Here is a 26,239-nt window from a genome sequence, read left to right as displayed (position 1 = left end):
ACAACAAACCACTATAATGAACATAAGTGTACTAAGAGGCACTAGGGCCTGGTAGTAAAATTTTGTCAGGCATGTGCAAAGCTGTGGGTTCAATTCCCAGTGTAACCCTGGGTAGTTTGAATAGGTACAGGCTTTCAAAGACTAATGTGTTTAAATGCTTGAGCATAGGGAATGGCACTATTGGGAGGTGTGGCCTTGTTGGCAGAAGTGTATCACTGTAAGGGTGGCTTTGAGGTTATTCATGCTCAAGCTCCACCCAGTGTGGCAAAGTCTCCTGCTGCCTATGGATCAAGATGTAGAACTCTCAGCTCCTTTTCCAGCACCGTGTCTGTCTGCATGCTACCATGTCCCACCATGGTGATAACAGACTAAACCTCTGAAACTGTAAGCCAGCCCCAATGAAATGTTTTCCTTTAGAAGAGTTGCTGTGGTGATGATGTCTCTCTCTTCACAGGAATAAGACCCAAACTAAGAGCCTCCCCCCATCCTGAAAACAAAGAAAAGAAATCCAAAACACTCAGGAATTGCTATATAAGAACAAATGTGTGCCACGGCCCCAAGAGATAGATTCTATTCTGTAGACAAGGGAGGTCTTGTTCCCCAGGTTACAATACCAATGCCTAAGGAACAGAAATGTAATACTACAATGAACAGCACAAGCAACTTGACATGCTAATCTGAAGCAAAGATGTGAAGCCAGGTACGCTACTACATTTAATCCCAGCACTCAGGAGGCAGATGCAGGAGGAGGAGGGTGTGAAAGAGGCTAGAGTGGGCTACATAGTGAATTCTAGGACAGCTAGGGATACACAGAGAAGCCCTGTCTCAAAAGGCAAGCAAACAAAGAAGAAATGGGAAAATATTATAAGTGTAATTTCTAATCTACAAGAGTTCAGGAGAACACATCAAGTGCAGGTTAGAGCTGATCCTGAGCGAGCCCACCCTTTGCCTGTACCATGTACTAGCCAGAGGTCCTGTCTTTTCCTTCATGGCCTCTGGCAGCCACATCAACTTACTGAGGGCTCAGAGCCCTGTCAGCCAGGACTGCTACTCACAAGCTGACTTCTGCTTCAGCTCAGTGCTTGGCTGGCTGCCAGCGTCAATATTAAGAAGGAAAGTTGGATTTGGATGTATAAATAACTGGTTAACACTTTTTTTTTTTTTTAAATATCAGTAGGGCCAAGCATAAACCCTTAGAAGGGGTTAGATAGGCAGTCATAAAGACAGTTTGCGTCTCCTCAAAATGCCGCAAGAAGATCCGCCCCTGAGGGTGACATGGCCTGTGTATGGCCACCCCTGGTTTTTGGCACCGTGTCCAGCCTGAGGATAAATAAAAGGAGTAGAATGCAGGCAGACCCAGAGACAAGTCATGAAACCTCCATCAAGTGCCTGGAATGCTCCTGTTAGCCATTCTCCCAGTCCTTGGTCCTCACCGTGGGGCCACCCCCGTGCATCTTAAGAGCCCTGACAGTGGCAACCAGAACCACCACGTGCGGCTGGAGACCAGAATACCGGCACTTGATGTTGAAGAACTTTTCCATTCCTATGTCTGCTCCGAATCCTGCTTCTGTCACTGCAAGGAAGAGGAGCAACTGTAAAATCGCCACCGCCACTCTGTGATGTAAGATAAACACATGGCCGCCCACTGAGGATGCGTGAGAACTCACCTACAAAGCCCTCAGGGCCAACCAGCTTGAGTGCTATCCGGTCTGCAATGATGGAGGAATTCCCGTGTGCAATGTTGGCGAAAGGCCCAGCATGGACAAACACTGGTGTACCCTGCGGAGATCATAAGCAAATACCAAACTGACTTCACAATGGGGTCACATGAGCCAAAGGGCTAGATTTAGCTGGAGTTTGAAAAGAAAAGACTTCTGGAAGGAAAAACTCCAAAAACACCCCCCCCTACCCCCTTCCATGGCAGTGCTGGGAATGAAATCCAGGGCCTTCTGCATACCAAGTAAATGCTCTGCTGCTGACCTACACCTTCAGCCTCAAAGGCATCTATTTTATTTCAGCAACATCCTCTCACCCCAGCTACAGTAAGAAGAAAAGTAAGGAAAGAGATGAGCACTAGAAAAGGCTTCTATGGGATGGCAAGATGGCTCACTGGATAAAGGAGATTGCCTTGCAAGCCTGGAGATCTGAGTTCAAATCCCAAAGCCCAAGTAAAAGTGCCAGGAGAAAGCTGACTCCACGTGTTGTCCTCTGACTTCTCCATGCATGCTGTGGCACACACAATGCTCCCATAACAAACTGACTTTGGAGAATCTTTTTAAAAGGTGTCTGATTCTGCAAGGAGAGCTTGCTTTATCATCTCTTGGCTTGGAATAGAAGAAGTGAATTCTGGACCCGGGAGTCACCCAGCTCACCTCTAAGGTCTGCATGAGATTGGGCTTGATTGCATCCTTCATCAGCACCGTCAGCGCCCCACTCACGCCCTGCAAGACAAGCCCATGAAGCATCAACTCGTGCTAGCAGAAATCCAATCTCCTGAAACCACAATTCAGCACTCCGGGCCTTCTCATTCACTGTAACCATCTTGGAGCAATTAGTGCTTACACCTAATCTTAGCCATTCATCTTTATTTCTTATTTTTCCTGGCTGTACTAAGGAAGCCACCAGTTATCTTAGCAGGGAGAGGAAGCGGAATGAAAATGGCTTTCACATACAATTTTCTGAAAAAGCATGTGGCGCTGGAAACAAGCGCCTCAATCAGGCTCTGCGGCTGGCTGATGTGGGGAATCCATTTAGACTAGTTTAGAGCAGATACGGTTCTTCCAACAGCAATGAGTTATTTATAACTTTGGTATCTGAGCAGAAATGGTATATAAATCAAAGTCAATGTATGTTTCCCAAAGCGGAAGTCAGAATACTAGCCAGAAATCTGATTTCAACTCCTAAATCCAGCTGTCTCTTTTAAGGCATCTAATCATCGCTCTACAAAACCAGTGGCGAACACAAACTAAAATCGAGCAACCGTTCTCATTTATATTCAACATTAATGTGGTTCTAAATTTAAGGTCTGGGTGTTAAAATTTAAAACACATATTAACTGTGAAAACAAAGTTAATATTTTCCTCCCTTTTTCTAAATTTGTCTGCCATTACACCAGCTATACTGATGCATGTTGATACAACCAGTCTTTTAAATTTTCGATCTAAAGCAGCTGTGGTGCCGTATGCTTACGAGCCATCGGTTCTCAACTTGAGCGTGATGACCCCTTGGCAACCTCTGTCTCTAAAAAAATATATTACGATTCATAAGAGTAACAAAATTACAGTTATAAAGTAGCAACAAAATGATTTTAAGGTGGGGGCGTCACAACAGTGTAAATTGTATCAAAGGGTTGCAGCAGTAGAGAGACTGAGAACCACTGTTATAATCCCGGGTGGGGCGGGGGGGGGGGAGGTTTGAGGTGGGGCTAAGCTAGGATTGTTATTGATTTGGGAATAGCCTGGGCTACATGGGCATAGTGGCAGACACTTTTAATCTTAGCACTTGGAAGGCAGAGGCAGGTGGAACACTGTGAGATTCAGGCCAGCCTAGTATACATAGCCATACATACATACATACATACATACATACATACATACATACACACACATCGTTCCAGGACAGCCAGACATACATAGAGAGACCCTGCCTAAGGAAACAACAACAAAACACCAAAGAAAACAGGAAGAGACTCAACTAGAAAACTATCCGGCCAGTGAGTCCCTCCAAGTCAATGTCATGGGGAGGCACCGAGGATGACAGTAAACACTTAGACTCTAGGTGTTCATACAAACTGTAGTCAGGGCTTGCTCAGAAAGATACTTGCAGGAAGAAGGCATCATTCAAGTCACCTGGCACTTGTGGCCCATTACGAGAGCCTACCACTACAACCATCATTCACTATGAAGAACTTTTAAAAATATAAATTTCATAATTTCTGCAATGAGCAAAATCATCAATGAGTTCCTTGCAACATCTTAAGTAGAGCACAATCTCTGCTTTTAACAACCACTGAAGGACGCCGGGATGCTGGACACAGCCCGTCACTTACCAGGTCTTCACAACTGATGGGCTCTCCTTTCTTACTGGATGCCACTACCATTTTGCCCAGTCTCTCTCTCATGTCTTCCAGAGAACTTGTGAGGGCCAGGACTGCCATAATTTCACTGGCCACAGAGATATCAAACTGGGCCTGTGGGCAAAGAGATAAAGAAGACCCTGCGTGTCAAACCAGAAGGATGAATTATAGGAGCCATCTCTTTTGGCTTAGACAAACAGCTAACAAAGATGGACTAGAAGTAACTAGGTAATCTTCCAACAGCTGAGAAATTTACAGTTCAGAGGCCTTGAATAATCATTCTTTCAAAGTTGGTGTTCTAGGGGTTCTAGCACCGAGGCAAAGCACTTGCCTAGCATACACAGAGCACTGGGCTCGATCCCCAGCACCTCATAAAACAGGTGGGGTACTACACACACTTACAATCCCAGCTCACAGAGGAGCCCAGGTCAAAGTCATCCTCAGCTGTAATAAGTTTCAGACCAGTCTGAGCTACATAAGACCACCCTTGAAAATAAAAAGCTGTAGCACGAGCAGTAAGCTATAATTTTATCCATGTGAAAGCAGCTTGGACTATTAGCTACAGTTTCCCTAACACAAAGGGGACAAAACAGGTATTTTTACACTGAGGATACATACTGCCAAATGGCCACAGAAGAGAAACAATTTTAATTAATTTATATGCAAGAATATTCACTTGGGGTTTTCCACCTCCAGGGAAGAAGGCTGAGGGAAAACCACACAGGTGACACATGGATTTATTGCACAAGCTGTCAGGAGCGCTCGCTCTGTGCCACACCTACTCACTTCCATTTTAAAAGGGAGAAGGCAGAACAACACCTGCCGGTGTGGTCACAGGGGAGGCGAGGGAGGAGGACGGAGGCAGCGAGAGCTAGTTCCCATGGAGCAATTACTGGAGATGAAGTTACCGTGCGTGTGTGGCCTTTCTCCGTTGGAGACTGTCCAATTGTGATCTTCCTCAGGAATCTATCGTTTGTGTCCAACACTACAGTGGAAAGGAAGGGCAGGAACAGTGCTTACAAAAAGGTCCATGGATAAAGGCACGGGGTATAATTCAGTGGTAGGGCAGTCTAGTAAAGGAAGGAAGGGAGGGAGGGAGGGAGGGAGGGAGGGAAGGACAGTGGGGTAGAGAGCACACACCTGGAACACCAGTACTCTGAGGGCTGAGGCAGGACAATAACAAATTTAAGGCTTTCTTAGGCTAGGGGACATGACCCTATCTCAAAAGTAAACAAACAATCCCATAAAGACACAGGACCACAAAGCTAAAGGGAGGAGCAGAGTTTAGTATGTGTGCGTGCACATGAGAGTGTGTGAGTGTGTGTGTGTTGTTTCAGAGACAAGGTCTCTCTCTATCATGAAGCTCCAGATGCACTGGAACTTACTATGTAGACCATAATTGGCCTAAAATTCAGAGATCCCACTGCCCCTGCCTCCTGAATGGTGAGACTGAAGGCACGCATTACCATGTCCACTTTAGCAACAGAGTTTAAAAACAACAAATATAGCCTAACGATGATTTACTAATACTTGACTTCAAAATGGACTCAAAGCTAGAGTACGGTGTAAGAGCCACAGCCACACACCAGAAATGCAGGGGTGGTGCTTAAAGCAAAAGGAATGCTGAGTGGTTAGGCTCCGTTCCTTCTAAAGAATTCAAACAGTTATGAAATCTGGACTCTACTTCAAAGCACATTCTATATTAGCAGAGAAACACAGAGCGACCCAGTTTATGAAAAAGCTGAGGTGTGTATTGTTATGTGGGTGACTCACGGACCATATACCCACATGAGAGCCATCAACTCAGACCAAGTGCAAATGCCTGGGAAGCACTCCAAATCTCAGGCCTGGCCTCTCCTTAGCACATTCTCTGGTGATGACAGACCCCATACCCACTTGTATAACCTCAGGTAACCTGGACAGGTCAGCCAGCAGTCGACCCAAACCTCACTTCCCAGGACTTGTTACCCCTCTCTGTTTAGTGGACTATAGAATCCAAAAAGACATAGCTCATCTTTGCCATGGGTTCACAGAACCAGGCTCCTGGAGCCCTTGGAATATTAAGGAGACAGAGCACCTCAGGACGGGTATGGTCACCAGCAAGAACAAGGGACTGGAGGGTTGTAACTTTCAGCTCCATCCAGAAAAACTGATCCCCGACCGCACTGAGGAACAGAGGTGAAACTGAAGACCTATGAAAACATCATCACCACTGTCTATTATTGCTGGAGTTAGTGGTATAAAACATTGACTTCCCAGGCAGGTCGACACATGAAGGCTCAGAGGCTGATGTATATAGAGCTTATGTAAGTTTCCATCGGGCTCTTCCCGAGTTGTTTCGCTTGTAGCAAACCAATAAACATCAGGAAAGGAAAAATAGCCAGATGTGGTACTTCATGCAAGGCTGAGCAGCAAGAGTTCAAGGTCAGGGAAGGCTACACACTCTATGCATAAGACACATTCTACGAGTAAGGCAGACACACCCTACATGTAAGACACACTCTACACATAAGATAGACACACTCTACATGTAAGACACACTCTATACATAAGACAGGCACACTCTACATGAGAACCTCTCCCAAACACACACATACACACGCTAAAGGAAATGATTAAACAATGTATTAATTCTCATAACAGATGGTGAACTTCCTTCTTCTAAAAATACTGCAGTGGGGTCTGGAGAGACAGCTCAGTGGCTGAGAGCACTTATTGCACGTGCAGAACACGGGGTTGAGTTTCTAGAGGCCACACAGCAGCTCACGGCCATTCACAGTAATTCCAGTTCCAGGGGATCACATGCTCTCACCCAGTCTCCTTGGGCACCAGGTATGGACATGGAGCTCATACACGTGTGTAAGAAAACAGTCACACACACAATAAATAAATAAATAAATAAATAAATAAATAAATAAATAAATAAATACTTAAGACATTAAGATGGGGCCCGGGGAGATGGATCAATGGTTAATAGCACTGGCTGCTCTTCCAGAGGACCCAGGTTCTATTACCAGCACACAGATGGCAGCTCACAACTGTCTGTAATTCCAGTTCCAGGGTATCTGATACCCTCTTTTGGTTTCTGTAGATACTATATACACATGTTAAATAGACATAGATGAAGGTACATAAAAAGTTAAAAAAAAAATCTAAAAAAATTTTTTTTAAAGAATGGCATATTGGAGCAGCAGATCCAAGATGGCGGCCAGCAGGAGGCTGATGAAGGAACTTGAAGAGATCCGAAAATGTGGAATGAAAAACTTCCGCAACATCCAGGTTGATGAAGCTAATTTATTGACTTGGCAAGGGCTTATTGTTCCTGACAACCCTCCATATGATAAGGGAGCCTTCAGAATTGAAATCAACTTTCCAGCAGAGTATCCATTCAAACCACCCAAGATCACATTTAAAACAAAGATCTACCACCCTAACATCGATGAGAAGGGGCAGGTGTGTCTGCCAGTAATTAGTGCTGAAAACTGGAAGCCAGCCACCAAGACTGACCAAGTAATCCAGTCCCTCATAGCACTGGTGAATGACCCCCAGCCTGAGCACCCACTCCGGGCTGACCTAGCTGAAGAATACTCTAAGGACCGTAAAAAATTCTGTAAGAATGCTGAAGAGTTTACAAAGAAATATGGGGAAAAGTGACCTGTGGACTAAAATCTGCCATGAGTGATTCCAGCAAGTTTGAGCAGAGACCCCGAGCAGTGCATTCAGACACCCCGAAAAGCAGGACTCTGTGGAAATTGACACGTGCCACCAACTGGCGTCTGTTTGTGGCAGTTAACTAACTTTCTACAGTTTTCTTAATCAAAAGTGGTCTAGGTAACCTGTAAAGAAGGATTAAAAAATTCAGATGTTCTAGTTCTAAAAAAAAAAAAAAAGAATGGCATATTGGTGGTCCACAGTTGTAACTCAGCATTTGAGAGGTGGAGGCAGGAGGACTAGTTCAAAGTCAACCTCGGCTGCATAGAGAACCCAAGACCAGCCTGGCTACATGATCAAAACAAACACCAAAAACTCCAAATAAACAGGACATTAATAGTCACTGTGTCAATAAAAAAAAGAAAAAAGTTGGTAAGTTGGCCTTCTGGTGCATTCTGCACGGCTTGAAAATCTCTTCTCTGCTGTGATACAAAGGAGATGGACATAAAATAAAATCCAAAGCTATGCTAATTGTACACAGAGAAAAGCAACATATGGCTGTGAAGTCAGGCAAATGTCTAAAGGCTGACGAGTGTGTTACAAGAGGAGTTAATAAAATGAGAAATGATTAGTAGGAAAAAAGATAGGAAAAATCAAGTTACCGGTGCCAGAGAGTTCTCAGAATAAAAAGCACACATGATTCAAGTGATTAGACATCATTTTCCCACTTCATGACACCCAAACTTTCTGCATAAAATTGAAACTTAAGAAATGTTATTTTTGGTTCATGCATGAACTTCCTTGAAATCTGCATTTCAATCAACACTGAACAGACAACCAACCGACCCTACAAAGGGACATCTACAATGCAGTGAAGGCTGACAAGCAAAGCAATGGATATGTCCATTCTGGACAGCATCCTGACCCAGGAGCATCCTGAAGGCAGGAGAGATGTGGGTTTACTAATGTACAGGGGTCTGGCAGCCTGTGCTGGGTACATACCTCTCTGCCACGTTATGGTTTCTGGATCAATATCCAGTCTTGCAAATCTGTTTATCTCGTCATCTGTCAGTGTGGTGGGGTCAGTCTTCTCGATGCCTAACCTCTGAAAAGAAAGGAAATTAAAATAAAATAAAACAAGAGCCAGCACTCGGGAGGCAGAGGAAGAAGGATCTCCGAGTTTGAGGCAGTCTGGTCTACACAGTGTATTCCAAGACAGCCAGGGCTACATAGCCCACATGTCTCAACAAAACAAAACAAAACAACCAAAACTAAAACAAGAACATTCATCTGTCCATCCATTAATTCCTGTTTCCTGATTATAATGGGACATTACCAGTTGCTTCAAGCCCCTGCTGGTTCAACTTCCCCACTATGACAGACTGAACTTAAAACTGTAAGCTAATATAATCCCCCACCACACCCCCCAAAAGACAAAACAGAGGAGCATCCATTTTTTTAAATTGACCTTTATCTTGTGACAGGAAAACAAGGGCTGTGAATGAATCCAGCCTGGGGCCCAGCCTTGGGATGCCAGCATCTTAAATCCAGCCGGGAAAACTGTGACCTGATACCCTGGCTAAGCCTGGAGGCTGTTTCCGGTCCCCATTTGGTACGTCTGCCTCTGTAACTGAGCACCAGAGACTTCCCTCCACCCAGCAAAAAAAGCCCCAACCAAGAATTATCACAATGCATTTCTGGATTCATTAATATATTGAAATAAAAAGCAATATGCACAGCTTTAAAAACCAGACTAAGAAACCCAAGAAACCCAATTGAAGTCAAATTTTAGGAAAGGCAAACTGAGCAGCAATCAATTAAAAAAAAAAAAATCAATCTAAACTCTTTTACATGCTTTTCTATGGCTCAATACTTTCACTGGCTTCTTACTGTTCTAAAAAGACACAAAAAAGGTTTTTACTTCTCTCCTTAAAGAAGTAAGGTACTTTTAAAATTCATTTAGTGTCTATAAGGGTCACTTCTCAAAATGGAAAATGCTTATCAAACAGTCTCCTCTTTTATTTTTGGCAGAATGAGTCAAGGGCCCCAGTAAGACCCACTCTGCCCAGGGCTCTCTCCCCTCCCCTCCCCTCCCCTCCCCTCTCCTCTCTCCTTTTTCCTCTGCTCTCCTCTCCTCTGAGACAGGGTTTTTCTGGGTATCCCTGGCTATCCAGGAACTTGCTCTGTAGACCAGGCTGGCCTTCCACTCAGAGATCTGCCTGTCTGTGCCTCCCGAGAGCTGGGACTAAAGGTGTGCGCCACCATATGCAAACCTCAGATGCCCCATGAGCCTAGAATTTGATACTGTTCAAAGAACCCACAAACCACTCAGTCACCCTGCTAGTAATGGCCTGCTGTTGATAATGGCCTGCTGTTGGAGGTGATGGTCAATCTCAACTGTCAACTTGATGAGGTCTAGAATCAGGGGAAGATAGTTCCCTAGGCAGGCCCATGGGGAATTTATCATGATTAAGTTAATGATAGTGAAAAGACCATGTAGGTGACATTCTTTGAGTTGTGTCTCTGCATTGTACAATGAAAAGGTGAGCTGAGTGAACACTTTCTCTCTGCTTCTCCACCGAGGAGACAATGGGACCAGCTGCCTTATGCTCCACCTGCTGTGATGTCTTCGGCATGATGGGCTGTAATTTCCTACAATGAGTCAAATCGAGCCTTCTTTCTTCAATTGCTTTGGTCTGGGTATTTTTTTTTTTTTAAAATCATAGCAACAGGAAGAGTAACTAAAGCAGTAACCCACTTCTGACTGAGCCCTCTGGGCAGACTATGAAAGCTCTCTGTACTTGGGCATGGTGGCACACACCTTCAGTTCCAGGACATGGAGGCAGAGGCAGGTGGCTCTCTGTAACTTTGAGGTCAGCCTGCTCTACACAGAGAGTTCCAGAACAGTCAGGGCTATACAGTGAGACTCCATCTTAAACACATATACACCTACAACCACACCACCACCACTATCACCACCCACCACCACCAAGGAAGGAGTATGCAGGAGTGCCTGGGAGAGAGGGATAGGAACCCGGGCACCATTTTGACCCCTGTAAAAGGAACTGCAGCACCCAGAAACATCTCTTGATTTAATTTGAGTGAGCTGTCCCCTCTCCCTACTGACAAGAAGAGGTCCCTTTATAAAAGGTAAGGTAACAGGTCATCTGCTCCTCCCACGGTACCCCAGCACACCATAGAATATGGCTTTTTCATGATGGAGTAACACTCGATGTACCCAAAGCACAGGTTTCAGGGAAGGCATACAAAAACAAGCTAAGGAATATCAAACTGCTTGAAAGCTAGCCAGCATACCCTCAACGAGCAACAAAAACCACAAACAAAGATCCAGATATAAAAGTTATCAACAGACTCCTAAGTAGAGCAACAGGGAAACAACATATCCGGGTAAAGGAACCTCCATGGCTACTCTTGTAGCATCAACACAGAGTTGCGCAGGGCAGGATAGATGGCTTGGGGGTTAAAAACTCTTGCTGTTCTTGCAGAGGACCCAGGTTCAGGTTCTAGCACCCATAGGGCAGCTCACAGATGTTTGTAACTCCAGTTCCAGGGATCTGGATGCTCTTTTCTGGCCTCCGAGGGCACGAGGCACACACACAAATGCATTAAATAAATATAAAAAACAAACAAAACCCATAAAGTTTCAGGGTGTGGAGATGTAGCTCAGAAGGGGCTTAGTAGGCATGAGAGCCTGGGTGCACTCCTGAGTACCACAGGAGAAGACAGGATGCAAAGAATTAAAAATAAACTGATGGATAGATAAGCAGCATACACCACTCAGCGAGTGCTTATATGTGCCTATATACACAAATATAAACCGTTCCCTTATGCCAATAAAGTTACACATGAATATCCCTTGACTCATGACTCTTGGCATAGACTAGTCTGAAGTTCTGTCTCACTGAAGATGCCGCATAAACTGAAGCACAGCCTACGACCTTCCGATACTAGCTTCTTTGATTAGACATACCGCCTTTGGGAGTCGACCGAGCTGCTGGGCCTATCAGCAGCTCATTCCTTTTTATTGCACAGATGTACTGCAATTTGTTTACCCATTCACCCATTGAAGAACACTGAAGATTTTTCTCACTTTGGAGAGATTATTAATAGAGTCATTAAAACATGCATGCACAGGTTTTTGTGTGAATGCCAATTTTCATTTTTCATGTAAAAAAAAAATCAAAGAGAGGAATTATTAGGGTACATGGTAAAAACATGTGCTTGCTGACTATATAGGTTTGGGTAGACTCTTCAGAATGTAAATAGACATTCTTTGAGAGCCCAGTGACCTGAGTTCAAATTCCTCAAATCCAGGTGAAGCCAGACGTAGTGTGCACATCTATAAACCCAGGTCTCCTTCACAAGATCGGAGGAGACAGGAGAATGACAGCCTACATAGCAGCAGAAACCAGAGTGACCCTGCCACAACAAACTGGAAATCAGGACTGGTTCCCCAAAGTTGTCCTCTCACCTCTACACAGTGCTGTGACCCACACGTGCCTACATTTAATACTCAAATATTTTTTAAATGGCTATATATATGCTATAGAAATTCAAATGAAACACAGAAGTTACTAATACTGAGAGTCCTTTATCTATGTAGGGCAAGCATTCATCACTAAGCTTATTTCATAGAAGACTGAACTAAGAGGTGTCCCACAAAGAACACATACTCAAGATCCTAGGGCTGGGGAGAGCAGGGATTCAAGCTCCAGACGCTGGACATCTCCACATTAAGAAACCTCCGTCGTCTCTCTTCTTAGCTGAGGACTGTCAGCTCTATTTACTATAAATCCAATCACTGTAATTTATAAAGAAATGAAGGAAACGCCCGCCTTCAATCCTTGTTATCTTTAATTAAATTTCTTAATGGTATCATCTGTCAAGTAGGCAAAAGCTTACCCGTAGCCTGCGGATTTGGATGTCAGAGAACTTTCTTACTCCGTTTACTGAAGGTACCAGACGATTAAAGAGAGCCTTAAAGAAAGAGAAGAAAAGAGCTTTAGATGAGGGGATCCTGCCATTATGGCATCTGCATCAGCACCCAAGGGACCAACACTAATTCAGGTACTTTTCCCCTTATACACACACGCATGCGCGCGCACACACACACACACACACACACACACACACACACAAAGGCACGCACACACACGCGCACGCGCGCACACACACGCACACAGGCGCATGCACCCTCTGCATCCTACCTTGTCTGTCTGAGTCAGCTCATGAAATATCCGAGCATCGATGGCAGCAGCCACGAGGTTATTAGCAGCAGTGATGGCGTGGATGTCACCAGTGAGGTGGAGATTAAACTACAAAGAGCAAAGGCCACAGCAGTCTCTAGCAGATCTGTCTGCAACGTGCAGCCTCCCACAACCAACAGTCTCTGCACTACCACCGGTGGATGCCAGCTGAAGCGCTGCTCGTGGACAGGCTCACGAGTGGGCTTCTGTATGCCAAGCGAATGCTTGACGCTCTCAGGAGGCCGAGGGAGGACTGCCATCAGTTCAAGGCCAGCCCGAACTACAAGGTGAATACTGATGAAAAAACAATCCTCAGCTATTTGTCCCTTGAAACAACTCCCAGTGAAGGAATTAGCAGTTCCCATTTAAGAGTCCAGAGAGCAAAGTACCCCCATCTCAACAAGGTCAGAGGCTGCACAAGCGAGGAACACAGACGGTTGTTCCCCTCTGGGTCCCCACACTGCTCCTGAATCCCCAGGTCCCTGATCCCTGATGCTTCTGGAGACCATGCGGCATGTGTGTGTTTGCTCAAAATGATTATCTCCATTGAAAGGTAGAGCCTGGGTCCAAGCTATTGTCTCTTCTACAAATAAGATATATATATATTTTTTTTTTGGTTTAATATATTGCTCCTGCCAAGAAAAAAGTGGAGTGCCCACTAAGCAGTCTTTTTTAAAAAAAAAAATCTCATCTCTGGAAGGGAAAATCTATCATACAGGGTAGGGTTCAGTCAAACCCTGGGCTGTTACCTCTTCCATAGGAATGACCTGGGAATAGCCGCCTCCTGCAGCGCCACCTAGAGGACAGAGCAACAGTGGGGACTCAGGTCAACTTGCTTCTCTGAGAATTGGAACCCAAAGGCCAACAAACCCATTTTCATAACTACTAAGCAAATTGTTTGTTTACTTTCTCTAGTCACTTAGACAGATGTGAGCAGGTGTTTTCTAATTTCCTTTCCTGCACTGAAACACTTGATCATGTTCCCGCTGAATAGGCGCTCAATTGAAATCGGAGTGCAAATGACAGAACCATGCACACACACAGACAGACCTACTCATTATCTTAGAAGCAGGTTCCCTGGGATTCCTAACATGTTAAAAAGCCAGATGACAGCTACAGAAAGGCAAGCCTGTGTGTGTCATTTCCCACTCACAAAGCTACTCTAGCATCCAGAAAAGGAATCTTGAAGGCACACACCGAACACAGACACCAAGTCCTCTAGAATAGAAGAGAAAGATCAGAAAGCAGCTGAACTGCGAGGGTTCTGTGGCCCATGTGGTCAACAAAAGGCCGGTCAAGATGTCCAGGATGCCATGACATTGGTTAAGACAAATGTCAACGTGAAAGAACAGGTTTCCTTTTTGTGAGGAAGACAATGCGGGGAGGAAAATTCAATAGAAAAAAAAAAAAAAAGAACAACGGAGTCTCTAATCGGAATAAGTGGAATAAGGGACGAGGCTCCTGGAGTCAACGGTGTGTGTGTGGGGGTGTCATTACAACAGGCTCATCATTCCAGCACTCGGGAGGCAGGAAGCCAGCAAACAGGTCAGCCTGGGCTACACAGTGCGTTCCAGAGCAGCCTGAAATACCTGGGAAGACCTTGTCTCAAAGACAAAAGGAGGCTAACAACAGAAACAAGTCAGACTTGGCAGGGGGAGAGGTGCTCCCGCTGAGAACGTTTCCATTAATTATTGGAACAAGCAGAACATGATACCTTGTCAGCTAGCAAAGGAGAAAGCCGCCTCTAAGAACATACTATAATTAATAAAAACAGTTTCAGATTAAAAGAGTATGTTTTGAAAGTAGAAGCAAAGCTGTCTAGGCAAACAGGAGCAATGGGGTGAGGGGGGAACGAGAAGGGGTGTGCGGGGTGTACAATGCACACGTGTGTGACGATGCCCAGCAGAGGCTAAGACAAAAACAGAAACATGTTTGACTGTGTAGCTCAGCAGCAGGGTTAATTTAACCTCAACCAATGTATGCAGAATAAATACATAAAATCAATAAATAACCTGATGGGAAAAAAAATAGCATCACTACAGAACCATGGTGACTGAAATCAGGAGGTTAAATCCAGTGTCCTCACCTAATCAAGTGCTGTGTGTAGAGGCTGAAATAGGCGTGGGGCAAGAGTCGCTGGGGTCTGGGTTATAAAGGTTCTCCACCTTCCTGATGCTGGGACCCTTCAATACAGTCCTTCACGTTGCGGTGACCCACAGTCATAAAATTCTTTTTGTTGCTACTTCATAACTGTAATTTTGCTACTTATGAATCATAGTGTAAATATCTGATGTGCGAGCCTAAAGGGGTCGCGACCCACAGGTTGAGAACCGCTGCACTAGGGCCGGGTGAGAGCTAATCGGATAAGGGTACACACTGCCAACCCTGACAAGCCGGAGCTATATCTCTAGGATCCATAAGGTGGAAGGAGAGAAAAAACTTAGGAGGTTGTCCTCTGACCTCCACACATAGGCTGTGGCATGAACTAACTCACTCTCTCATTAACAAGCCAACTAACTAACTAACTAACTAACTAACTATGTGATGGAGCCTTTAACCAAACTGCCAGAAGCCCCACTGCAGCTATCATCAACGGTGATGACATCTCATGGGAGGGGAGAACGGCGGAAACACAAAGTGCTTAGCACAGTACCTAGCAGAAAGCATTCACTAAATGAAGGCAGAGAGACATCTGTGTGGTTGGACTACTTCAGTGTAAGCCTGGACCAGCAGCTATGACTTCTTTTACTGTTACTGTGACAGTGGAATGGATATTGGGGTCAAATAAAAGCCCTTTGAACTCCAATTTACACATTCCAAGAATCCCCGTGTATGTCTAAGTGATAGACTTGGAGTAATGATGAAAGCCTTCCTCAAATGTACCACAATACAAATGTCTGAAGCAAATATCCCAGCTATCAAAAACGAGCTAACACCTCCGTAAGCACCGGTAAAGTCTGGGAAGACTGAAGGACAGGCAAGGGAGGCAGATGCCGCTGGCCATAAGTACCTTTTATCCCAAAGGTGGGGCCCTGTGAAGGCTGTCGCACACACGCAAAAACATTCTGATGCAGGTGGGCGCCGAGGGCTTGCACCAGCCCGATTGTGGTTGTACTTTTCCCTTCTCCCAGGGGTGTTGGAGTAATTCTTCAAGAAGACAGCAAGAGACAATAGAATTAATGTCACCCGAATCTCTGCATAGTCTAATAATAAGCTAATCTAAACAATAAGAACACGGGGCTGGAGAGATGGCTCAGCGGTCAAGGGCACTTGCTGCTCTTCCAGAGGACTGAGTTCGAGTCCCAGCATCCATGTACCTAACAAGCCACCTAAGCTGGCAGCCATCTGTAACTTAGCCATCTGTAACAGGGAATCCTGCATGTTCTTCTGGACTCTACAGGGCTGTGTGCACGAGTGCACAGACACACACAAAAAGATTTAAAATAAAAACAACAAAAGCCCCGAGTCCCAGATGTAAATTTTCAAAATTAAAAACAAAGCAGTGTCTCCGAGGAGATGTCTCCTGCCTCAGAGCCTTACTCTGAGCTTCATCCAGAACTCATAGAGGTGGCGTGCAAGAACCCGCTCTGCAAAACTGTCCTCCCGACAGCATTTACGTACATAATAACGAATAATAAATACAACCGCAAAGAACATTAGCTCTACTCACTACAAGAACTATAAGTAACGCTTGACCCTGGTGCCCCATGATTTTAAGTTCTTTTCCAAAAAATTGACATTAAGTTTTATTTTTACATGATGGGCTTTTTGCCTGCATGTGCCTGTGAAGGCCAGAAGAAGGCGTCGGATTCCTCAGGACTGGAGTTACAGACAGCTGTGGGTGCTGAGATTCAAATCTTGGTCCTCCAGAAAAGCAGCTTAGGCTCTTAATCACCGAGCCATCTCTCCATCCCCATCCCCCACTTTTGCCTGGTGCCCCCAGAAGCCCTGGAGTCACCTCTTTAGGAGTCTGTGGGCATTCACACTTACACTCACGCATGAACTGCACATAATTAAAAGCAAAAATAAAACCTTAAAACAACACAAAAAGACTAAGCTGATGGCTCTTCCACACATGTGCCAATGCCTCACTGGTGACAAGGACTGGCTGCAGGTGAAGACTGCTGGCATCAGAATGTACATACCCAGTCACCACCACGTATTTCCCATCCGGCTGATGTTTCAGGCGATCTAGTGCTGACAGCAAGACTTTGGCCTTCGTGTCCCCATACAATTCCACCTCTTCTGTGAGTAGCCCAATTTCTCGGGCCAGGTTACCGATGAGCTTTGGTTTGCAAGATCGTGATATAGCAATGTCACTTGAAAAACACAAGGATGGGTGTCAATCTTTAGTCACCACATTTAATTAACCCCACACCAGTAACACGCTCCTCCCCCCAACAATGGAAAAGCACATATGGACCCATGGTACCCAGCAGTTAACCCTAAGCAGCCACAAAGTGCTAAACTGAGAACACCTCATTCCTACCTTGGGACGGGGGTCTTGAGGTTCAGCTTGTTATACTGAATCGTCCACTTCCCTGGCTTAAATTTCTGCAGGAAGCGCTGTGCACTCTCTACTGTGCTCTGGGCAAAGTGAGAGGAATGGAGAGAGAAGCAATAATGTTTAACTCCACACATCAGGTCCAAGCCTCAAGTGATGACATTCAGCCCAACTGAATCAATTCACAACTTCCCTTGTAAAACACCTCAGCTAGAAGGGAGTGAGGAGGGCTGAGCTCTGAGGCCTTTGTCTCACCCACACCCGCAGGTGTATAGCCAGCCAGTGTGTTTGTACTTCAGTTCTAGACTCCACAGGACTTAACGGTGCTGCCTTCTCTAGCTATGTGAGGGACATCATTGCTTGTCCTCTCCCTCCTCTTTCCTTCAACAGACTCCTAGCTGAGCCTAATTTCTGAGTGGGTCTTAGCAGTGTCTTTGGGTAGAAAAGTCTCTAGAACAATGCAGAACTTTCTGCGCCGTACCTGCATCAGCATTGCCACGGTCATGGGACCCACGCCGCCAGGGACAGGCGTGATAAAGCTTGCCTTCTCCTTGGCCTCGTCATATGCCACGTCACCCACGACTTTCCTTCCATTTGGTTTTGAATCATCTGGTTCAGAAGAGGGTGAGAAATCAAAGAGAGTCTCAGAGTCACAACGACATAACTATCTCCAACTTTAGCGATTGGTTAAGAGTTTGGCTCCCCATCCGCAAAAAGATCTATGTAAAACTTAAGAGTGTACTAGTCTCATAAAGCTCCAGTGTCTACTTTAATTAAAGCTAGTGGACATGCCTGGCGTAGCTCTGTGAGAGAGCACTGGTCCAGTACAGGGCAGGTCCTGGATTCTATCCCAAACCCCAGTGCTAAATAAATGGCAGGTGCTCCCCATTTTCTAGGGGGAAAATTATATTAATTAAAATAATTTAAAAATAAATAAATACTTTAAAAAGGGGGGCTTTTCAGATCCCAGAGAATCCTTTTATAGTCTCTCTGGTAATAAATAAAATATGCTTCTTATTCTTAAAATGCACGACCTTTTAAAATGTTAATTTGCCAAGGCTTACAAAGGAATTTTTTTTTTTTTTTTTTAGGTACACAAAGCTCCAACTATGTCACAGCTGCCAGATACGTTTCTACAGCAACTGTCAGCAGTTACTGAGCTCCAGGCAGGAGCCGGAGGAACAATTCAACATCCCTTTCCAAAGACTGAGCACTTAGTTAAATGCTTGCTCAAGGCAAAGAATATAATTACACTTCCCTTAAAAGGACCAGAAGCACAAATTTCTCCAGAGAAGAAAAGCTATTCAAGGGAACAAACCAGAGATGCACCACCGCTCACACAAAGAGCATCCTACACCCTGCTCTGGTGCACTTCCGGGAGATGCTGGTGGACAGGCCTAGACCTTGAAGCATTAAAGTTCCCAGGAGGATCTGGTAGAATCTTAGGCAATTTCCAGTTCTCTTCCAGCATGTTGCTATGTCAGGAGAGGAAGTTTTCAGATGTAGCCAAAAAATAAAACAACCCCCAACCAAGAAGCTTCCATCTCTAGGATGATCCCGTTTGAGGCTCCATGCTGACCTGCGGTCCAAAAATGCAAAGGACACGCTGGGAAGACCTAACACACCTCTCAAAATGTTTGAGGTTACTCAAGAGGCTAAAGGAGCACATCATGGCAAGAAAGAGACTCCTCGTAGTCCTTCCCAAAGCCATTGCGAAAGGATGGCTTCGAAAGCAAAGGCTGAGCCGTAGAAGCATCCTGACCTGGGTCAGATTCCCAGAGCGCACATTAGAAGTTGGACGCACCTTTGATTCCAACATTCCTAGGCTGAGGGGTTGACAAGAAAAATCACCAGGAAACTAGTAGGCCAGTTAGTCTGGGGGATACAGGATGGTGGAGAGGAAACTATCTCACAAGGCAGAGGGAGCAAGAACCAACTCCAAAGTCATCCTGACTTCCACATATGCCCAGGAACATGTACACACTGACCAAGGACTATGAGGGTTGACTTAATGCCCTGCTGAAGAAGAGATAAGAGTCTTACTAATATTGTGTGGTCGGTAGGAAAGTGACCACTTAGCACGGTTATCCAGTCCTAGCTCTACACTTTCTCTTTTAATGGAAACTTCCAAACATAAAACTCAAGTTTAGCTTGAGTCTGACTCTGAAACTCAATTTGGAGACGACTAACTCTAGAGGCCAGTACCGAGCTCTGAGACTCTGAGTGGGGACGGTACGGTTCTAAGTAAAGCATCAGCACCTCTCAGAGCATCGTTACTAGCCAAGCAGGGATGTCACAATCACAGCTCAGGCCAACGCTTTCCTTGATCCTCTCGACTCCTGAAAAATAATTCTTTAGAGGTGACTGGAAACGTGGCTCAGTGGCAGAACATTTGCCCAGAATGTGCAAAGTCCAGAGTTTGACCCCCCAACACTGCAAATCAAAATTTAAAACCTGGAAAAAATGTATGCATTAATTCATTCTTAATCTGTAAGGTGATTGATTCCTTTAATCCTTTTATCCTGAGGGGCTCACACAAACTCTATCTATTATCTATCTATCTATCTATCTATCTATCTATCTATCTATCTATCTATCATCTATCTATTCTACTCTACTCTACTCTACTCTACTCTACTCTACTCTACTCTACTCTATTCTAAATTTTTTGTTTTTACAAGACAGGGTTTCTCTGTGTAGCCTTGGTTGTCCTGGACCTCACTGTGTAGACCAGGCTGGCCTGCAACTCACAGAGATCCTCCTGCCTCTGCCTCCTGAGTGCTGGGGTTAAAGGGATATGCCACCACAACCAGGCTCAATTTTTAATAAGATAAAACTCAGAGTCTTGTGCTTGCTAGGCTCTTCTATACTCAATTCTCTATCAAACAGTTTAAACAATATGAACCCAGAAGTGGCCTAAGGGGTGGCTAGACTGCGTCAGCCACTGAAGATATTCAAAGAGCAGTCTGTAGGTCTTGAGGTGCACCTCTGGCCTGTAGCAATAGGATTCCACCATTCCCAGGGAACTACGCAGTCCAGCCTTATCATATTTGTGTGCCATATGCACAGGACCAGTGAAAACATTGACGACCATCTGTATTGTTTTAATATCTATATAAGAAATCGATGTTTGCCGGGCGGTGGTGGCGCACGCCTTTAATCCCACTTGAGCACTTGGGAGGCAGAAGCAGGCGGATTTCTGAGTTCGAGGCCAGCCTGGTCTACTGAGTGAGTTCCAGGACAGCCAGGGCTACACAGAGAAACCCTGTCTCAAAAAAAAAAAAAAAAGAAAGAAAGAAATCAATGTTAATGCCAAAGTTTCAGGCATATCTATAGAATTCTAGATTCGGACCCAGTTTTTTTTTGTTTTTTTGGTTTTTTTTTATATCTCGAACTAACAAACAGATAAGCCTCTCCCTTTCCTTGAAGTAATAAGGATGGAATCCAGGGTGTAGCATAGCTAGGCAACTCTTCCACTGAGCTGCACCTCCAGACCACATTCTTCCCTATCTGTCTCTCTCTGTCAAATGCCCGTAGTAGTAGTTTATGATCCAGAGATGTGGGGATGTGAGCTTAGATGTCACATTGCAAGTATTCACAGTGGGGAGGTGCAGGAGAGCAGCTTCTTCCGCACCCGTTAGATAATTACACCCAGCAAATGAGTGATCAATTATGAGCTACTGTCTTAAAAGCAAGGCCGAGTGGGAGGGAGGTTAGAAACGGGGAGAACTTGACAGTGACGAATACTCCTGGCAGCTCCGTGTCTGCATTTTAAACTTCAGATGGGAAGAGAGAAAAATAATGATCCTTCCTGTAACTGCCTCAGTAACTCCACAGACCTGAGTGCTGGCGTCAGGAGGCAGGATGCCAGACCAGGCAGCCCAGACCAGGAGCACTGAGGAGCTCCCCAGAGCAGACTGCCCGTGGAGCCAGCAGAGAGTAAGACACAAAGCACACCCGAAATGCCGAGTTCTCTGGAATTGGAGTGAGGGGAAGAAGGATTTTCAGAAGACAAAGATCATCCCTGGATGAAAGGAAAATCAGATATGATTTAGGAAGAACTGACATGGAGGACAGGAACTGAAGAAGCCATTTGAAGTGCAATACAGAGAATGGTGATTGCTGCTGTGGCTCAAGGGGAGAGCACTTGTGTACCATGTACCACGGCTCTGGGTTTGAGTCCCACAAGCACAAAATGAATGAATGAATGAATGAATGAATGAATGAATGAAGTCTACAACTAGGCCATACTTAGCACAGAGCCCAAGGCCTGCCATACCACTCAGTACTATTCCTACATACAATTAAAAAAAAATATGTATTATATATGCATATAGGAACATTAACTATATATAAATACTACATACACTATATACATATATATATTTACATAGTCTAACCTCCCTTTATATATTTTTATATATACAAAAATATATGTAGCAATCTCTATAAATATATGTAGTTATTATATCTAGTTATATATCTAAATATATAGGGACTATATAGTTATACATAACTAATACATATAGCTATATATGATTATGTATAGTTACTACATATATAGTTACTATATACTATTTATGCATGTAGATATTCCTGTACTGTTCTTAGAAATTTCTTTTGAGAGAACAACCTGCCACACAGACAGAAGATGCAAAGGAGATGGTTCAGTGGGTAAAAGCACTTGTCACCAAATTTAATGGCGTAAGTTCAAATCTGATAAGTGAAGGTTACCAAGCAACTAACAGGCAAAGTAGTGTAGTTAGCATGGATACTGGTGACAAAAGGGTGGCTCCTGTCCCAAGCAAGAAGAAGTGGGACAGGGAAGGATGGCACAAAACTTCATCAAGCTACTCTGGATGGCAAACACTGTAAAATTCATTAGCTATCCAGGTTTGTTAGTGAACACCTTTATGAATCTTAGCCCCCTGGAGGCAGAGGCAGGCAGATCTTGGGGAGTTCAGAGCCAGCCTGGTCTATATACTGAGTTCCAAGCCAGCCAGGACTACAGAGCGAGACCCTGACTAAAAAGCAAAGAAACAATCTCACTGCCAGTTTAGGAGTTTTCTATTCAATATTTTTGGACCACAGGTGACCTTGAATAACTGAAACCAGGGAAAGCGAGATCACTGACAAGGAAAACCTACTGTAGTATATCATAAAGTCTAACTAGTGCCTTTGTTAGACTACTGGGTGACGGGTATATGAAGGTAGAAGAAAAGCCAGGTGAGGGCCTGCACACCTGCAACCCCGCATTCAGGAGGCTGGCACAGGACAGTCATGGCTACCGGAAGAACTAACAAACAAGCAAGCAATGATGCATCTGTCCCCTCCTCCACTCACTCTGGACTAAGTCAACTGAGGATTAGCAGGGCAGTGGGGAGCCACACCTCTGACCCCAGGCAGGACCGCCCACAGACGACAACCTCCTCACAGGCAGGCTCACTAAGCCCTGGGACTGATAGAAAATGAGAGTTGCAGTTCTCTGCCCAGCACCACTCACCTGGAACATAATTGATCCCACAGTCTATGACCACAGCCCCAGGCTTGATCCACTCCCCTTTCACCATCTCAGGCTGTCCCGCGGCAACCACCAGAATGTCTCCTTTATTCACCTAGGAAGGGGAGGAACCCAGACTTAAGAAATTAAATAATCAAAACACACACATACACAGACACACACAGGGACACAGAAAGGACAAGCATGAACCATGGTATTACATATTTAGTTATCAGCAACACTTTCAGGGATACTGGGTAAGGCCTCAATTGCAAACCACAGAGTTTCTGCTGGCCCAATCCCTCACTGCACTCAATCTTATACATGCCAGAAGCCCCCTTTCCCTAGGTATTTCCCCTAACAGGAAAGGCAATGAGAACCAGTGGGGGCTGGAGGGTTAACCAGTGGGTTAGGAGCCACAGACTCAGGACAACATTCCTGGTGTCGTTTATGGAACGCAATTGCTACTGACATAATCACGGGACAGTTTTGAGAATGTTAAAGAGGGGGTACCAGGCCTCCATCTTGTTCTCTGCCCACAGGGTCACAGCCATGTGAATATTTTTGGACTCAGGAATCCAACATGAGGATCAAGAGTAGCTGCTGGGGCTAAGAATGTAGCTCAGTGGCAAACCTCTGCCTACTCTAAGACAGTCAACCCCAACCTAACAATAACAAAATGACAAAGAACAGCTTAAGATGCCCACTGTTCAACCTCTTCCGGAGTACTTCCATCTCCGAGGCCAACAACATGCCTGGGAGACCTGTACCTGGCACAATTCCACAGGCAGCACTGCTAAACCCAGTCTGTCATGGGCATGCTGGTGTAGAAAGTATATGCTCAGAATGTCAGAAAGATCTGGATAAATGTTGGCAAACTTGTGATTTGAATTTGTTCCTTCCTCTTGGACAATAAGACATGAAACACAGCATAGTTACTGGGGTTAAGAGAGATAGTGTATCCACACATGCTTGCAGCCTGGCTACATGCTTGCAGGCAGTCTACACTACTCTGGACCTCCTACCTCCTTGTCCAGATTGGCAGTCTTGGAGTGGCAGGTGGTCACCGTGGCATTGTTCCACAGAAGCAGGTCATGCATGGGTGCACCAACAATTTTACTTCGCCCAACCACCACAGCGTGCCTCCCGGCAATCTGCACCCCTGGAAGAGAAGCCAGCACACATTAGAGATGGAGAAGCAGCTGCCCTCCTTCACACAGCACCTGGATGGAAAACAGAGCAAAAGTGCATAGAAGCAGAGCCTCTGTATCAAACAGAAATCTTCCTAAGAACTCTCCTTTGCCATCCACAGCCTCAGTTCCAGCTTCAGCCTGGGACTTGGACACTGTCCTTCCTGCAGTAGGGTTTGGAGATCTGCTTAGGCCAAGATCTGTTCATTGAGTCATAAGAGAGTGGGAAGAAATCCTACACTCGAAAAAGAAACCCCAACACACAGCTAACAGCCATATGGAAGTAGCTATCAGATTAAACTCCATGGGCAAAATAGTCATGAAAACTATGGTGTGTGGAACAGGGTCAGAGCAAAGGAGGAAATTAGATTAGTATCAGTAAGACTTTCCAAATTCAGCGACTTTATTCATACAGTTTCTCATCCAAAGTTCTGTCTGGCTTAGGGCCTGAACCACAGGGTTACCTCTGGGGGAGTGACAACAGGAACAGCAAGAGACGGGAAAGCCTTTGCTGACTCAGCACCTGTACTCCTGGCACTGTGTCAACATCCCCCCCTCCCCCACCCCAGTGCTGGAGACCGAACTCAAGGCCTGGGCTCTTCTACTGAACTACCCTGAGGCTTGTGTTTCTTTTGAGCACTAGGTTGCCTGGATTGGCCCTGAATATTCATTCTTTCTAGAGCACAGGCAGGCCTTGATGTGCTTTGTAGAACTGAAACCTGCATCCCACAGAGGTGACGAGGGCCCTCCCTCACCCCTTGGCGTGAGAGATGCAGCTATGACTGTCTAGCATGAGAAGATAGCAGAGTGGACGCTTGCATGGGAGGGAGGGGCCTGAAATGAGCTGCTCACACAGAAGGAAGCAGAGTGCTCTGGAACAGTCTGCCTGGCCACTCTACCTCGTCAAAGCTGAAAAGCTGTGAACCCTTGCTTGAGAGTTAAATGATACTTCTCGGAAAGGAACCAACTTCATCAGAGGACTAGCGCTTAGAGAATGCTAACATCATGATTACATCAGAGTTGAAGCCCTTGTAGTTGGAACAGGTCCATTGCTGGGTTGGATCAGCTGGAGAACAGCTGACTAGCTTGCTGGAGCCCCTGCCTTTCACTCTCAGCATGCCAAATCAACCAGTCAACCAATGACACTTTACCATACTAATTAGGACTCAGCAAAGAATCAGCAAAGATTTGAAGCTACCTTTAGGCAGCTTGTGAGACACCGGGAAGCCACAGGTGCTCATGGGATTCTTTTCTATAAAGCTGTAATAAACATTGGCTAAACACATTGAAGAATATAAATTGTAGTTCTGAACCGTCACAGCTAGGCTAAAGCTTCTGGCTTGACTTTTGCTGGCCAACTACAGACAACTTTCATTACTAACACTGGCCAAATGCCTCACTTGAAACTTCTAACCCACTTCTAACAGGACTCATTTCTGTAAAAAATAAACTCTGCTAAAAGTACTCATAAGGAAACTGAAATACGAAGGTACTAGCTTCGTGATGAAGTCACTTCTGTCTAGTGTTGGAACCCCAGTTGACTTGGGGCTGAACCCCACAACTTTGCTCACTTTGTATTGTCAAAATTCTTATTGCCATTTAAGATTCCCACCCCACCCCACTCCACTCCACACACAGGATAAACAGCTTCAGATGAACATAACCCTGGGTTCAAATCCTGGTTCTGTTATCTCTTGGCAAAAACTCCCTCTCTGGTCTTGTTTGATCTGGTCTGGTTCTTTTTGCACTCAGTGCAGGAGCTGAGTCCTTGGTTTTAAGGCAAGTTCTTTTGAAGCAACAGGAAGACACAGCTTCCTAAGAAAGAAGAGCCTTCTAGATACCAGGCAATACAGAGGAAATGGGTCATAGTGAAATGGACCTGATTCACAAAGAAGCGCAAGAAAATGCTCCACTTTCTCCTCAGTCCTGTGGAGTGTACATGCTGTAGTTAAGTTTAGTTAACAGCTGGGGAAACAGGCTCAGAGCCAGTGTACTCGCAAAAACACCTGCAACCCCAGTGTCTGGAAGGCCCGTCCCCGAGGCTCTCCTGCA

At 45.1% G+C, this 26,239-nt stretch overlaps 1 protein-coding gene and 1 pseudogene across 1 annotated transcript in view; one reads left to right on the top strand and one right to left on the bottom strand.

Moving 5' to 3' along the window:
• Mthfd1 (methylenetetrahydrofolate dehydrogenase, cyclohydrolase and formyltetrahydrofolate synthetase 1) overlaps nucleotides 1–26,239 on the bottom strand; it is a 63,783-nt gene that overhangs the window by 15,539 nt on the left and 22,005 nt on the right. The window contains exons 7-21 of the mRNA XM_028790066.1: nucleotides 24,023–24,159; nucleotides 23,001–23,112; nucleotides 17,979–18,106; nucleotides 17,483–17,580; nucleotides 17,139–17,312; nucleotides 16,004–16,140; nucleotides 13,743–13,789; nucleotides 12,955–13,062; nucleotides 12,650–12,724; nucleotides 8,729–8,831; nucleotides 4,984–5,060; nucleotides 4,049–4,189; nucleotides 2,373–2,441; nucleotides 1,668–1,779; nucleotides 1,434–1,573 (exon numbers count right to left, since the gene is read on the bottom strand). Of these exons, the coding sequence (XP_028645899.1) occupies nucleotides 1,434–1,573; nucleotides 1,668–1,779; nucleotides 2,373–2,441; nucleotides 4,049–4,189; nucleotides 4,984–5,060; nucleotides 8,729–8,831; nucleotides 12,650–12,724; nucleotides 12,955–13,062; nucleotides 13,743–13,789; nucleotides 16,004–16,140; nucleotides 17,139–17,312; nucleotides 17,483–17,580; nucleotides 17,979–18,106; nucleotides 23,001–23,112; nucleotides 24,023–24,159 (1,658 nt within the window). The remainder of the gene's footprint in view (nucleotides 1–1,433; nucleotides 1,574–1,667; nucleotides 1,780–2,372; nucleotides 2,442–4,048; nucleotides 4,190–4,983; nucleotides 5,061–8,728; nucleotides 8,832–12,649; nucleotides 12,725–12,954; nucleotides 13,063–13,742; nucleotides 13,790–16,003; nucleotides 16,141–17,138; nucleotides 17,313–17,482; nucleotides 17,581–17,978; nucleotides 18,107–23,000; nucleotides 23,113–24,022; nucleotides 24,160–26,239) is intronic.
• On the top strand, nucleotides 7,277–7,744 carry LOC114641017 (annotated as a pseudogene).

The sequence above is a fragment of the Grammomys surdaster genome, unplaced genomic scaffold (genome assembly GCF_004785775.1).
Source record: "Grammomys surdaster isolate TR1022 unplaced genomic scaffold, NIH_TR_1.0 127, whole genome shotgun sequence".
Classification (NCBI taxonomy): Eukaryota; Metazoa; Chordata; class Mammalia; order Rodentia; family Muridae; genus Grammomys; species Grammomys surdaster.
The sequence above is the reverse complement of the archived record's forward strand: the minus strand, read 5'-3'. Positions and strand labels throughout refer to the sequence as shown.